The sequence below is a fragment of the Hordeum vulgare genome, chromosome 7H (genome assembly GCF_904849725.1).
Source record: "Hordeum vulgare subsp. vulgare chromosome 7H, MorexV3_pseudomolecules_assembly, whole genome shotgun sequence".
Lineage (NCBI taxonomy): Eukaryota > Viridiplantae > Streptophyta > Magnoliopsida > Poales > Poaceae > Hordeum > Hordeum vulgare.
The window spans coordinates 599,818,029-599,833,577 of record NC_058524.1 but is presented as its reverse complement, the minus strand read 5'-3'; the positions used below and the strand labels follow the sequence as shown (position 1 = coordinate 599,833,577).

Sequence of the window (15,549 nt, the reverse complement as noted above, 5' to 3'; positions counted from 1 at the left end):
AAGTGATAGCTTTTTTCATTGAAATTATGTCTTTACCAGAGTACAAAAGGTATCCTGGACACATGGAATCAAAACCGTACGAGACTCCTATATGTGTCTCCCGTGAACGTGATGATCAGGGTAAGCCAGCTCCTAGAGCTGCCATGCCAGATATATGTATATATTCCTTTGTCCGATCCGGTGCTCCAGATTATTATGGCCACACTTGTAAGCCCATCAAATATTTATGTACACACAGCAGACAACATGCATATAGGAGTACTCTTCTTGGAAACAAAAGGAAACTCTCATGGCACAGCTCTCAAGTTTTTGTTCATGAGCGAACAGATTAAGCTCCAATGATGGATGTCACACCCGTAACATGCGAGTACAATAATGGTTGCACATGAGTTTTGGAAATTACCACGGCAAGATTGAAACTAATTACGTCGATTGATAATGACATGAACGAGGCATTTGTTGGAAATAAGTCGTGACGGAGCACGGTGCGACCGGCGTCGATGCGTCGGGTCGGGTCCGTGACGGTGCGACCGACGTTGGTGCGTCGGGTCGGGTTCCGCAGGCTGGGTTACGACAACATTGTGTGCATGTACGTGTGGCGTGTGTGTAGTGCAGCGCAAAGCGTGCGTGGTCGCCAAGGCAGCTCGAGCTGGCCGTTAGCACGTTGTGCGCCTCGTGCGTGCTGGCCGGGCGGATCGCTAGCTCTAGGTGCGTGCGTGCGTAGGAGACGTGGACGCTGCGTACCTGTAGGACTACAAAGCCGCGGACGCGAACATGTATTCATCAGGGAAAGGAAGCAAAGTGGCTGTGTGTGCGGCCAGGCGTTAGTCGCCGGAAAAACTCCAGTGTGCATTCTCCTTTCTTCTACCTCTGTCCAGTTGTGTGTGAGAGAGCTGTCCCAACATTTGGTATACAGAGCTTCGTTGCGATCCACTACGTCGACCATGTCCATCGTCCCGTACGGCGCCGGAGGGAGTACGGTGTCGCTCCCCGTGCCGATGCTGACCGATGACAACTACACCGTGTGGGCGATCAAGGTGGAGGCGAACCTCGACGCGCAAGGGCTGTGGGAAGCGGTCGTTCCGGCGGAGGACTCGGCGGCGGCGGTCATCGCGAAGAAGGACAAGCCGGCGAGGGCATACCTCCTCGGAGCGCTCTCCGAAGACATCCTGCTGCAGGTGTCGTCGAAGAAGACGGCGGCGGAGCTGTAGGCGAGTCTGAAGACGCGGTTCGTCGGTGCGGACCGGGTGAGGGCGGCGCGGCTCTCCACTCTCCGCGGTGAGTTCGATCGCCTGCGCATGGAGGACGGCGACGAGCTGGACGCGTACGCCGGAAGGATCGGCGGCATGGCAGCAAGGTATTGCGGCCCTGGGAGCGACGCTCGATGACGCGGCAATGGTGAAGAAACTGCTCGACACCGCGCCGGACCGGCTGTACGCAGCGGTAGCCGGAATTGAGCAGTTCTGCGACGTCGACAAGATGCCGTTCGAGGAGGCGCTCGGCCGGCTGAAGGCGTTCGAGGAGCGGACGAGGCGGCGCACTCAGGACAACGGTGGACGTGGCGGCGATCAGCTCCTACTCACGACGGCTCAATGGGAGGCAAGGCGACGTCAACACGACGGCGGTTTCGACCACGATGATGACGGCGCGGGCAGCACGGCGTCGGGTGGCCCAGGAAAGCGGCGAGGACGCCGCGGGCGCTGCTACAACTGCGGCCAGCGTGGACACTTCCGGCAGGAGTGCCTGAAGCCGCTTCAGGCGGAGGGGACGGAGCACGCACTTGTCGCGGCGGTCGACGACGACGTCGGGCCGGCGCTCCTCTAGGTCACGGCTTAGGGGGTGATTGTTGGAAATAAGTCGTGACGGAGCACGGTGCGACCGGCGTCGATGCGCTGGATCGGGTCCGTGACGGTGCGACCGACGTTGGTGCGTCGGGTCGGGTTCCGCAGGCTGGGTTACGACAACACTGTGTGCATGTACGTGTGGCGTGTGTGTAGTGCAGCGCAAAGCGTGCGTGGTAGCCAAGGCACTTCGAGCTGGCCGTTAGCACGTTGTGCGCCTCGTGCGTGCTGGCCGGGCGGATCGCTAGCTCTAGGTGCGTGCGCAGGAGACGTGGGCGCTGCGTACCTGTAGGACTACAAAGCCGCGGACGCGAACATGTATTCATCAGGGAAAGGAAGCAAAGTGGCTGTGTGTGCGGCCAGGCGTTAGTCGCCGGAAAAACTCCAGTGTGCATTCTCCTTTCTTCTACCTCTGTCCAGTTGTGTGTGAGAGATCTGTCCCAACAGCACTTGCACACCCCACCCGGTCTATAAGTACCACCCCAAACAACCCAAGAAAACCATCCCAAGCTAGCATAGCCTACAAGCTTAATTAGCCACATACCAGCACAAACGATCAGTAGCAATGGCGCCCTCCAAGCTCGCCCTCTTCCTCGCCCTGAACCTGGTCCTCCTTGCCGCTGTGCAGGGCTGCGGCCCCTACTGCCCACCGGTCGTCCCCACCCCGCCGATCCTCCCACCACCCGTGCCGTCGACCGGCGGGGGCAGCTGCTCGATCAACACGCTGAAGCTGGGCGTGTGCACCAACGTGCTGAACCTGCTGAAGCTTAAGATTGGCGTGCCGGCGAACGAACAGTGCTGCCCACTCCTGGGCGGGCTCGCCGACCTCGACGCCGCGGTGTGCCTCTGCACCGCCATCAGGGCCAACATCCTCGGCATCAAGCTCAATGTCCCCATCGACCTGACCCTCCTACTCAACCAGTGCGGCAAGAAGTGCCCCGCCAACTTCACCTGCCCCATCTGATCCATCTATCCATGGATTTACTCGTAGCTATATATTGCATGTCATACGCGCGCACCATATGTCAGGACTTTGCATGGGCTCCCTCGCTCGTGCATGCATGCTTGATAAGCTCGTGATTGATCAATGTCATTGTATCCCGTTATGGTATCTAAATGCACGATTTGCATATTTGTAAAAGGATATACCTACTTGTACACGTACCTTGGAATATAAAGTTTGTTCAAGTTGGGTTAACTCGACTCGTGATATGCCAGCTTGAGTTGTATATTCATGCATGATTGCATCAATCATGATCAGATCCACATCTTTCCACATGCATTAGCTACATCTTCTTTCTTTCTTCTTTGCCTAGATGATCGTTGCTAAAACTAAATATCATGCTGAAGATTTTCTTCTCTCCAATGCCACCTTTTTACATCTTGACGTTCTAGCTGATCCATAAAAAATTCAAGGATGCATGCATCGTACTCCTATATGGTAGATGTCATCTACCTTTGCGGCTTTTTTTATGCAATTGCACATGCTCATAGCTCACATACACGTACATACACTCACCTATATAAACTTATGCACGCATCCTATATCTACGAGCGCCTCCGAGATATTGAGTCACCACAACATTTGAGATTGACAAAGTCGTCAGAAACGTTTCATGATAGATGGAAATATCTTCTTTCACTGATCGAACATCGCCATGTGACATTTGTGGTAAGCAGTTCAAACTTATTAAGGAAAGAATTGAATAAATCTAGAAAATTTTGAGCATTGGTGTCAAGTCTAACTGGTGGGCTGATTCCACCGCAAGTAACCTAACTATTTATGCTATGCTCAATTCGCTACTTAAGTTAGCATAATATATTCTATAGTGAATATGTACAAGTCATCCATTGTTGTATCTTGTTGTGGCATCTAACAGACTCACATGTTCATAGAAGGACACAAAGAATAATAAAAAGAGTGAATTCCGGTTTTTACCCCCTATTTTAACATTTATGACACTAGTTACCCGATTTCACGAGATTTCATCCATTTTACCCAATATAGCAAAAATGTTGCCGTAATTTACCTTGCTTAAACTTTTGTGAGCGTTTTGACCGATGGGTCTCAATTGTAAGGTCCAACTGACATGTTACATCAGTGGGGTTTTTCTCATGGTTTTTCTGCACATCGAACCACATCGACTGCCTACTCCTGACCGGTCAGGCTCGATGTGATTGCAACAGAGCAGCTCGCCTGATGGCCAAGTCGCCCGGGTCGGGCCGCACCACACCATCCTCCATTGTTCACTACACGCATCGCTCGCATTCCAATCACACGCAAGAACCTGCCATAGTTTGGCCAAAAATCGATGCCTCATTTGTCAGGACGGGGGGACGAGGTAGGGGACAAGCGGCAGGAAAAACTTCAAGGCATGGCTACTGGCAATTATCAGAGGCAGTTCGACAATCTACTCCCCTCCCATGCATGGCTCCATCCTCTCCTGCTCAACCCAAGGTGGTTATGTTTTTATGCCTAGATTTTCTCTCAGTCCGAGATGCATATTTGATAGGTCTAGGCTCCTTGTTTCCGGTTCGAAGAAGTATGGTGATGAGATAACCTTACTTGATAAGGATGGCATGATCCCATTGAATAAATTGTTATTGATATAATCATGTATGTTTTTCTACAACATTGTCATGTACGACCCTAAGTATGCATGATTATGTGGATCAGATTAAAACTGGTGTGTAAATATACTACTTCACTTCCTTTGATGTACGTGCATATCTAAATACCTAGTCAAGTAGCGAATATGTTGACCGGTACTGAGTCGGTATATATTTCCCGAGCTGCTCTGGTGCGATCATATCGAGCCTGAACGATCAGGAAAATTTATGGCGATGTGGTTCGGCATGTAGAAAAAACATCACAAAAACCCCGCCGATGTGGCATGTGCCAGCTGGACCGTACAATTGGGACCTATCGGTTAGAACACTTATAAAATTTTAAACAAGGTAAACTATGACAACACATTTGTTAAATGGGGTAAAACGGATGGAACCCGCTTAATGGGGTAATTAGGGTCAAAAATATCAAAACAGGGGGTAAAAACCGAAATTTACTCTAATAAAAAATTGGTCAAGTTGTGTTAACTCGGCCCATGATATATGACAACTTATTGTGTAGTATGTACGCAAGTATGCATGATTGAATGAATCATGATACGATCAACGTATTTTGGCATTCACTTGCTACATCTTGTTTCTGTTCTTTTTTTTCTTGTTTTTTATCATTGTGGCGTTCGGAAGGATGGTGACGCTTCTTTTTAGGCTCCGATTCTCATTAAGTTTTTGTCCGTATGGATATAGTTGACAGAGCGCCGACGCAGAATCATGTTCTCTTCTTCTCGCGATGAGGTTAGGGTTTCTCGTCATATGACGATTTTGTGCATGTTGCTTCAGATCTATGAAATGGTTCAATAGCGACTACTATGGTACCAGGGTGTGGGTCCTTACGTGCATGTGCGGGAAGATATCTCGGTTGTCATCGTCAATGCATCGGCGACACGTTCTGTCAGTAATAGTGGTTATTTGGTGGTTTCGGAATCTCATTCTAATTTTTATTATTTTTGAGATGCTTTGTATTTTCCATGAACTTTTATAAAAGATCTGATCATTTTCTTAAAAAATGAATGAAAAATATTTTGCCCTGCATGGTAGCATGTGGTATTGGGTCTTTTTTGATACATGGTTGCATACTGAGGTAGATCTTATCCTGTCCATTATATGGTGATCTGGCATATGCTTGTATATTGAGATAAATAAGTTAGTTGTGATCACTGTCTTAGATATATGTAGAATGGGTTACAACTACAGTAACACATTTGGATGGATTTTTTAAGCTTAAGCTACAACAATGCACCATCAAAAAGGAAAATTGATGATGGTTATATAAAATACTAAGGTGATCCGTCAGTTAAACTCAAAATATATTTAGATGCTAACAAACATGCATATGTGTGGTGCGAGTAAGTTCTACTTTGAATCCGCAGGCAATAATAATTAGTGTAGTGCACGTAAATTCTACTTGAAAGGCTGGGCCAAGAATCAAAGTGGCATATACAAAGTGGAAAAAGAGAGGCCGACGCAGCTCACTAATGAGTTAGATGTGAAAGCAGAGTCTACACTTCTTAATATGTCTGATAGAAATATTAAGATTGAGGCTGAGAAGAAGGTGCAAACTCTTCTGAGAGAGAGGAGATGAAATGGGCCCTTCGAGCAAAGGTGGCGAAGGTGGACCATGGAGATGATAAAACACAATTCTTTCACATGATTGGGAATGGCAAACATAGGAAGAAGAAAATAATTCAACTTGAACACGATGAGGATAAAATTGTAGGAAATGAGAACCTAAAATTGTACATCTCCGAGTATTATAAGAAACTTTTTGGTGCATCCGAAGAGAATTTTGTTTTTCTGGATGAGAGCACAACAAGTGACATTCCTCAACCCAGTTCAGATGAGAATGAGGTTTTGTCAGCCCTATCTTTAGCCGATTTGGATGGTAAACTAATAATTGGCTAGGTGTATAGGCATCGTAGATTACTTATGGTTTCGTCGAATGTGACATCATTTATTTTCTATACTTTGTGTTTTGCTCATATTGTGAGCTAATTGTTGCTGCATTACTTTGCTCTTGAACTTATTTAGTAATAATATGGTTGCATGCATCGATTGATGCAGAGTTTGAAGGCTACGTGCCTCCATTAAAAAAAGTAAATTCTACTTTGAACATGCGGACAATGATAGTTATGATATGGTGACCCTTCGGACAAGATTTTGGTATTTGCGAATGCTGAGGTGTATTCCGTCCGGCACCTAGCAAGGCTGCAGGAACCACACCTTATTTGTGAAGCATAGGTTTTACCTAGGTCCGGATCCTTGCATGATGACTAACAACACTAACCATGTTTGTCTGGAATTACATTCTCAAGGAGTTACAGAGATCAAGAACATGATGTGCTCGTCAGGTTCGTGGTGAACTCGACGAATAGGGGGTGGACTCTAGATCATGTCCCATCGGCTAGGCTAATCTAGCAGTCTTAAGACTTCAGGTGCTTTCAAATCAAATGGAAGATGTCTTTGCTTCCATGGCCATTCGCATATTTACCAATATCTTGGTGGTTAGGCTTTGCCGACTTCCTCATGGTCTCATTGTTCTTCTTCCCTATGGATTCTTGATAGCCTTGAGGGCCTTCTGGTAAGAAATTACCAGGGGTGGCGCATCCATGGAAGTCAGTACTCTGGACAATCCCCCCCCCCCCCCCCTTCATTCTTTGTTGGGATTTGATGGACCAAAAAGAGAGAACATTACGGTAAGTATGGAAATTCACTTCCCCTCGACACCATTTTATTTGGACTATATTTTAGATTCACAAATTGGCGTTCAACCAGGTTTAATGGTTCACTGACAACCGTGCAAGCACGACAGTTCGGGTTCAAAGTTTTGTTTAGGTGTCCAAAAGTAAAGTATTCTTCTTGAAAAATCTTCATTCAAAGTGACATTTGTTCTTCTCTCAAACATAGGCACACATGAGTGTAATACTACAAGGTCCTTGCAGCAAAGGTAGATGCTGGTAAAACTGTCCAGATGCTACATATGGGACTATTCCCCCTCACACAACTACACGTGAGCCACATAGCCCTCCACTAGCGGACCCCGTATCAAACGTGTCCATATATGCGTGCTAACCCCTGTCAAGTATCCACACAACAATTTTTTAAATTGTAACATATATAACTAATGTCAAGTATCCACACAACATTTTTTAATAAATTGTGTACTTTTTCTTGGGTTTTAACTAGCCATGACATCACAATCCTAAGTTGGTGTTCCTAGGATCTTCGTGGGAAACGGTCTACTATGTAGCTTCTCATCCTGAAAAAGGGACCAGTTTTTGTAAGGTTGTCGCGCGCTTGGTTCTTTCACAAAAGTATTGATCGGATACTCTGCCCCTTTCTTCGATCTCGGACTTTCAACTCTCTAGTTAGGGTCAAAGGCTTAGAATGTTACTCACTATGTAAACTAATATAAGACATTTTAGATCACTATTAGTATCTAAAACATTAATAATGACTCCCTCTATAAACGAGCAAAAGAGTTTGTGCATTGCAATGGAAGAAAAACAATATCATATGCCTCTAATCACATAATCATGAGTTCATGACTCAAGATCCCAAGGTTCATGTCCTTTATTTCAAGATGGCATAGCAAAAGAATCCTTACGTTGCAATGGGGCAGAAAAATACCACACGTCCTTAATCCAATGACCATGACTCAAGACTCCATTAGGTCCACATGGATCTCATCTGTGTTACCGCTTATCCTCATTGCAACCCTTGCCGACGGTGGCCTCGATGCTCACACAACCACAACACGTTTTGTAAGTGCATCTAGTGCCCCTTAGTGATTTTGGTGGTTTGAAGACTTATAGGTTAAGTATCTAATGTGTTCATGAGTATACACACGATCTATAAGTCACTAAGGAGTTTGAAATATTTGATGAATATTGACCCCTAAAAATGTATATCTTTGGTTGAAGAAATTGGTCTGAAGCTGAAGAATTGAATCGCGAAGAATCTACGATGAAATTGATATTCCTCATGAAGATATTGAAATTGAGGAATTCGGTGTGTCCTAAAGAAAATCATTCTGAAGACTTTGAAGCATGAAGATTTACTCTTTCTGTTTTGTTTTCTTCACACTTGAGTAATAGGAACACCGTACTGTTAAAGGGGGTCGAAGTTACATTTTGGAATGAATTTCCTCATGATGCTCAACCCAAGCCTAATCCTACCAAAAGCCTCAAGTGAGGAATACGAGTGACATGAGGACTCTCACAGTTGAGGGTTCCGACCGTTTCGATAGTCACGCCATATCATTGGTCTTATCCACACCAACGGTCACATTATTTAAGGGCATTAGTGTCAAATCATGTCGGGATGCTCCCAGGCTATAAATAGCCGCCCCCCACAACCATTAGCTGGTTGGCTGCTCCGTTAGAAACTGACACTTGTCATAAGAGCAACCCAATTCTTTAGAGTCTTCGAGAGTAATTCATCAGTGAGGAAATACCCCAAACACCAAACCACAAACCTAGAACCAAGTGATTAAGCATCACTGAAGAAGTTGTTCCTGTGTGGGACTGAAGCCTTTTACCTTTGAGGAATGTGCATCCTTCAGACGGTTAGGCGTCATGGTCTAGAGCAATCCAGCAGTCAATTGTGGATCGCCGAGTGACCAAGTTTGTGAGGGTTTGGAAGTCTGCCCTGAAGACTTACCACGAGTGTTGGGCGAGGATTGTGTGTCCTTAGCCCAAGGAGAATACGGTAGGGACTGTGTGTCCCAGGACTGTGTGTCTTTTGGTTTCAATACCAAGCCGCTCCAAACCAGATGTACAACTGTCACAACAGTTGGAATTGGGTCATCAACTATTGTCTTCGCTGTGAAACGGGTTCTAATTCCTCAACTCTTTACATTCCTCAGATTATGTGTTTATGACTTTCACCGTTACTGATTGAAGAATTTGCTGAAGACTTTCTCTGAAATTCCTCAACCCCAAATTCTTCACGCTAGTTAATCCGCATATGTTTTCTGCGTGCCTGCTCACTGTGCAATCTGTTTTCACATTCCTCACACTGAAAAACTGTTGTTGTGAAACTTTGCACTTCTGATCCTTTACTGTTTCTGTTGTAAGTTAGTCATCAGTGAGAACCTCAGTGATGAAATTCTAAAAATCTCCTATTCACCCCCTCCCCTTTAGTCGATATAACGCACTTTCAATTGGTATCAGAGCAAGGTACTCCCTTGTTCTGTGTGATTTTGGTTTAACCACCTGGAGTTTTAGTTATGTCGACTGCAGGCATGATTAAGGTTACTGCAGCATGTCCTACTTTCGAAGGAAAGAACTTTCCCTTGCGATAGCCGGCGCGCAAAGCTGCACTGTCGAAGGGTATGGGAAGACGGCCGCGCCCCAGAATGTATCTTGCAGGGGGCGTCGAGCAGCTGCTCGTAGGACTGCTTGGGCAGCCAGTTGGGGTTGCTCCGGTTGGGACGCTTTCGTGGAGGGCCGGCTTGAGGAGTCGACGCCTCGCCCTCCACATTGGCCACCAACTTGCTGTTGGAGCGGGGATCCATTTGATCCGCCTTGCCCTTGTAGTTGTTCTGGCCGCCTCGGTTGTCCCCAGCCGGCTTGGGAGTACCGGCGTAAGCACAACCTTGTCTGAGGCGGTCACCTTGATGCGCATTGCGGAGTCGGCCGTGGCGTACTTGTCCGCCTTGGCCATGAGCACCGCCAGAGAGGTGGGCTCGGCGCACATGAGCTTGTGCTTGAGGAGGGTCCCGTCTCGGCAACCGTCAATGAAGTACTGGATGGCTTGTACCTCATGCACCCCCTCACAGGAGTTGCGGAGCTTAGTCCACCGGGTGACATAGTCGCGAAGGGGTTCTTCGGCCTTCTGGACGCACATAGCCAGCTCGCGGGGCCGGCCAGGGCGCTTGTAGGTGCCGGTGAAGTTGCGGACGAACGCCTCCTCGAAGTCCACCCAGGAGTTGACACTGCCGGCCGGGAGGCTGTTAAGCCAAGTCCGGGCCGAGCCGGCCAACATGAGTGGCACGTAGCGAACTGCTACGCGCTTGTTGCCCCTGGCGATGCCTACGGCCGTGGTGTAATCAATCAGCCAGTCTTCTGGCTTTGCCGTGCCGTTGTATTTCGGTGTATCCCGAGGTAGGTTGAAACCTCGGGGGAACGGCTCCCCTCGGATCCGGGGGCCGAAGCATGCCGGACCGATGGGTCCGTCTTCCTCTAGGAGAGCTGACTGGGCCAGGACGATGAGACGCCGGCGGGCGTCCCGCTCATCCTGGGTGGCGTGGGCGCCAGCCCCGGTGGCGAGAGGGGAGGCGCCTCGTGAGCTAGAGACGTGAGTTCTTCGCGGGGGAAGAACCTCACACTCCGAATCGCCCTCGTCGCCTCCGCGACGCAAGCCCGAAGTGTGCTCGCTGTGGCGCTGAGAGTGCCGGTCTTGGCTTCCCTCGCCCCTCCGGCCGGAAGGGCGATGCGAGGAAGATCCTTCTGCGTGGTGCTGGCCGCTAGGGTTGCGGCGTGCCCCCGAGTTCGGTCCCGGGGACTCCGATTGAGCCTGACCGGGGTCAACCGAGCGTGTTGCTGGTTGGCGGCGTCATCGAGATCCTTGACCCGCTTCTCCTGGAAGGCGCGCTCCTCGCCTTCCAGGCTTTCCATCTCCTCCATGGCTGCCTGCGCCGCTCGCATGTTGGCCGCAGGAGTCTCGTAGGTGGGCAGATCACCGCCTAGAACCTCGACGATGAACCGGCCGCGGCTGCGGACTGATCCAAGCCGGCTAGGGGCCTCGGAAATTGGAGGGAGACCATATGCGGAGTTATACTCGCGCTGCGTAGCCTCCAACCGACGTTTCGCCGAAGCTACGGCGATGGCCTCCTCCAAGATACGCTTGCGAGCCTCCTCCAGCGAGGCCCGAGCGTCAGCAGGGTCGGCGGAAGTGGTGACAGGTGTCTTCAGGCCGGCGATGGCGTCCCGAAGAGTATCAGCGGTGGCCGCAGCGGGCTCGCCAGCGCCTACGGAGGCCTTGCCAGGAGCCATGCTGGTGCCAGTGCCGATAACCATCACCTCCATGGTGTTGGAGACGGCAGCAACATGGTATGGGGTGAAGAACCCCACCGACGGCGGAGGGCCGTCGAAGATGAGACGTTACTGGGATAAACGTCATGGGCAGGCATCTCAGTGATAGAAGGTTAAGCTGGCGCAGAGCGCCTCAACGTCGAAGTCCTCGCCGAAGTAGCGCGGGCCGTCGTTGAGACGAAGGTCGCTGAAGAGAACGCTGAGGTTCTCCATAGCAGCGACGACGACGCTAGGGAGCGCCTCGTCATCAGAATCTTCGTCCGAATCCGCATGGCGGACGGGGACGTCGATCATCATGGGTGTCGTCTCGTTGAAAGCGGGCTCCATGGGCATGCAAACTGATCTAGAACCGATGCATCCGGTGGTGTAGGTGCGGGGCCCCGCCCAGCGAGTAAAGCCAGCCGATGTCGCGATCGGCCCCACGGTGGGCACCAAATGTTAGTGAATACTCACAACATATGCCATAGGTAGGCTAAAGTCGGTGAGACCGAAGGGACAAAGGTGGGCGCTCGGAACGAGGTTGGTACACGCATGGGACGCACGATGTACCCAGGTTCAGGGCTCTCCGTAGAGATAATACCCCTAATCCTGCCGGAGTGTTTGATGTATAGGAACAGAGTACAATGTCGCTCCTGGAGCTGTGTTGGGAGGAGGAAGAGGGGAGCAGCCGGCTCGTCTCTACCTCTCTCTCTGTGGTTGCTGAATGTGTGGTGTTGAATGACTAGTGAATGATCGGCCCCCTTGCATGGAGGGCGACCGGGTGGTTTTATAGACGAACCCGCCGGCCTACAATATGGATAAAGGGTACAAGTGTGGGACCCGGCTGGCAGCTTCGCCGGCTGACCAGGGGCCCACAAGGGTCTTGTCTTGTCGATGGGGGGCCCGCCGGCTGCATGGTCTCTATTGCCTGTGGGACCCGCCGTCTGGCCAATGAGGCTCTCGCGTAAGGTTGACGCTGAGCACGCGTTGTACGTCAAGCGTCGCCCCGCGATATTCTTCATGGGCAGGTAGTACGACCGCCTCCACTGTTCCCCACGCCGAGTGCATTAATGGAGTGGGAGTGTGACGGTCCGACACTATGCTAGGTGATGGATCAGAGCCGGGGTAGGTCAGTGACGTGGCCGCCGACGCTCGTACTTGCCGGGCACCCTGATCCAATACCTTTGCTGACGCGTAGCTACCTTTAATCGTGAGGACTCTTCCTGACCTACGATCTGATGTGACTTGTGATCCTCGGCCGGCTAGCCTGCTTGGCCAGCCGGCTTAAGTGTGGCCGCCTCCTACCCAGTCCGGTTGGCGGGACCAGGCCGGCTCCGAAGAGGAGGCCGCCTGGATTCTAGCCGGCAAGGGTTGCCTGGCCGGCCAGAAAGGTGGCCGCCTCGTCCTCTAGCCGACCAGAAGACTTGGGCCTTGGGAATCTTCATACGTCCATGTTCATTGGGCCGGAAATGAAGGAATAGGCTTGATGAGCCTACCCCGGGGGTATCCCCCGACAAAGATCAACAGCTCGGGGCCTCCTACCCCGAGGTCTGCCGGTTTTCAAACCCACCGTGTTCTAAAAAAAATGCTATATTTTTTTTAACCGGGCTAACCCCCTTTCCATTACTTGAATAACGAAATACATCAGATCATAGAGTTCAACAATAGAGCGGGTTCAAGCATTGCTAGGAAACCCACTGTGACCGTTCGTCATCGAAACGATCACTGCGAGACGAAAACCTAGCTACACTATCCTAGCGGGAGAAGTATCATTTCTATTACAACCCAGAAATAATAGGTACAAAAGAGATAATAGACTAAACAGTTTTTAAGTATGTCAGAACACCACAAAAAGACTGCCAGCAGCCACCCTTGCAAAAGTGCATCGTCCCCATACCTCCGCTGTTCATCCACGGCCAGCATTGCACAGCCTCATCAGTGACACAGTCCCCGCCCGAACAACTTCAGTTCCGGTTCGCATCCTCTTCATGTCGCCTGCTGGCTGCAAACCTGCCCAATAAAGAAGGAAAGAGCAATCAGTAAACACAATCTCAAATGAAGATTTGATCGGTTTTTTCTCCAAGGTAGGTGGATTCCGAGCTAACCAAATAGCCCAGGTAATTGCAGCCAAGCCCACCGTATAGAATTTATCATCTCCAGGCATGAAACAATGGGACCAGGCAAAGTATTGTCAGTGGTTGTTGGGTCCAAAATATGTCCCCAAACAAACCCCAGCCGAACGCCATAACGCCATAACTCTACAAAAAAGTGATATAATGTGTAACTATTTTGTTCAAGTCGAACAGATGGACTCTATCTTGCACCACAGCGTTTAAGCAGTATTGAAATTAGGTCGAGCATATGGTTTTCGCCCCTCACATCGTACCTTCGTTCGGCCTCGCACAAAACAAATTGTGACTGACGCAAAAAAAAAATTCAGGTACCTGATGTTTATCAAATGTGTGGAATTCTTCGTCGGCACAACCAATGGCGTCCTGGATTAACTAATTATTATACAACAAGCTGAAGGTATGTGTCCAGCCGTGCCAACGAGCCCGTACGGAAGATATAATGGACACATGAAATCAAAAAACCATACAGCTCGTATATGTGTCTCCCGTGAACGTGATGATCAGGGTAAGCCAGCTCCGAGAGCTGCCATGCCAGATATATATATTCCTTTGTCCGATGCGATGCTCTAGATTATTTTGGCTCCACACTCGTAAATCCATCAAATATTTATGTGCACTCTGCAGCAGACAACATGCACATAGGAGTACTCTTCTTGAAAACTAAAGGAAAGTCTCGTGGCACAGCTCTCAGGTTTTTGTTCATTAGCGAACACATTAAGCTCTAATGATGGATGTCACACGTAACATGCCAGTACAATAATGGTTGCACATGAGTTTTGGAAATTACCACGGCAACAGGCAAACTAACTACGTCGATTGATAATGACATGAACGAGGCACTTGCACACCCCACCCGGTCTATAAGTACCACCCCAAACAACCCAAGAAAACCATCCCAAGCTAGCATAGCCTACAAGCTTAATTAGCCACATACCAGCACGAACGATCAGTAGCAATGGCGCCCTCCAAGCTCGCCCTCTTCCTCGCCCTGAACCTGGTCCTCCTTGCCGCTGTGCAGGGCTGCGGCCCCTACTGCCCACCGGTCGTCCCCACCCCGCCGATCCTCCCACCACCCGTGCCGTCGACCGACGGAGGCAGCTGCTCGATCAACACGCTGAAGCTGGGCGTGTGCACCAACGTGCTGAACCTGCTGAAGCTTAAGATTGGCGTGCCGGCGAACGAACAGTGCTGCCCACTCCTGGGCGGGCTCGCCGACCTCGACGCCGCGGTGTGCCTCTGCACCGCCATCAGGGCCAACATCCTCGGCATCAAGCTCAATGTCCCCATCGACCTGACCCTCCTACTCAACCAGTGCGGCAAGAAGTGCCCCGCCAACTTCACCTGCCCCATCTGATCCATCTATCCATGGATTTACTCGTAGCTATATATTGCATGTCATACGCGCGCACCATATGTCAGGACTTTGCATGGGCTCCCTCGCTCGTGCATGCATGCTTGATAAGCTCGTGATTGATCAATGTCATTGTATCCCGTTATGGTATCTAAATGCACGATTTGCATATTTGTAAAAGGATATACCTACTTGTACACGTACCTTGGAATATAAAGTTTGTTCAAGTTGGGTTAACTCGACTCGTGATATGCCAGCTTGAGTTGTATATTCATGCATGATTGCATCAATCATGATCAGATCCACATCTTTCCACATGCATTAGCTACATCTTCTTTCTTTCTTTTTTGCCTAGATGATCGTTGCTAAAACTAAATATCATGCTGAAGATTTTCTTCTCTCCAATGCCACCTTTTTACATCTTGACGTTCTAGCTGATCCATAAAAAATTCAAGGATGCATGCATCGTACTCCTATATGGTAGATGTCATCTACCTTTGCGGCTTTTTTTATGCAATTGCACATGCTCATAGCTCACATACACGTACATACACTCACCTATATAAACTTATGCACGCATCCTATAT

General features: G+C 49.4%; 2 protein-coding genes across 2 annotated transcripts; both read left to right on the top strand.

Moving 5' to 3' along the window:
- The first annotated feature begins 2,331 nt into the window (after positions 1–2,331).
- LOC123410272 (cortical cell-delineating protein-like) lies at positions 2,332–3,039 on the top strand. The gene has a single exon (XM_045103180.1). It carries the CDS (start codon positions 2,407–2,409, stop codon positions 2,803–2,805), a length of 399 nt encoding a protein of 132 aa, XP_044959115.1. The 5' UTR covers positions 2,332–2,406; the 3' UTR covers positions 2,806–3,039.
- Positions 3,040–14,494: 11,455 nt separating this feature from the next.
- On the top strand, positions 14,495–15,199 carry LOC123410374 (cortical cell-delineating protein-like). The gene has a single exon (XM_045103313.1). The coding sequence runs from the start codon at positions 14,567–14,569 to the stop codon at positions 14,963–14,965; it is 399 nt and encodes a 132-aa protein (XP_044959248.1). The 5' UTR covers positions 14,495–14,566; the 3' UTR covers positions 14,966–15,199.
- The last annotated feature ends 350 nt before the right edge of the window (positions 15,200–15,549 follow it).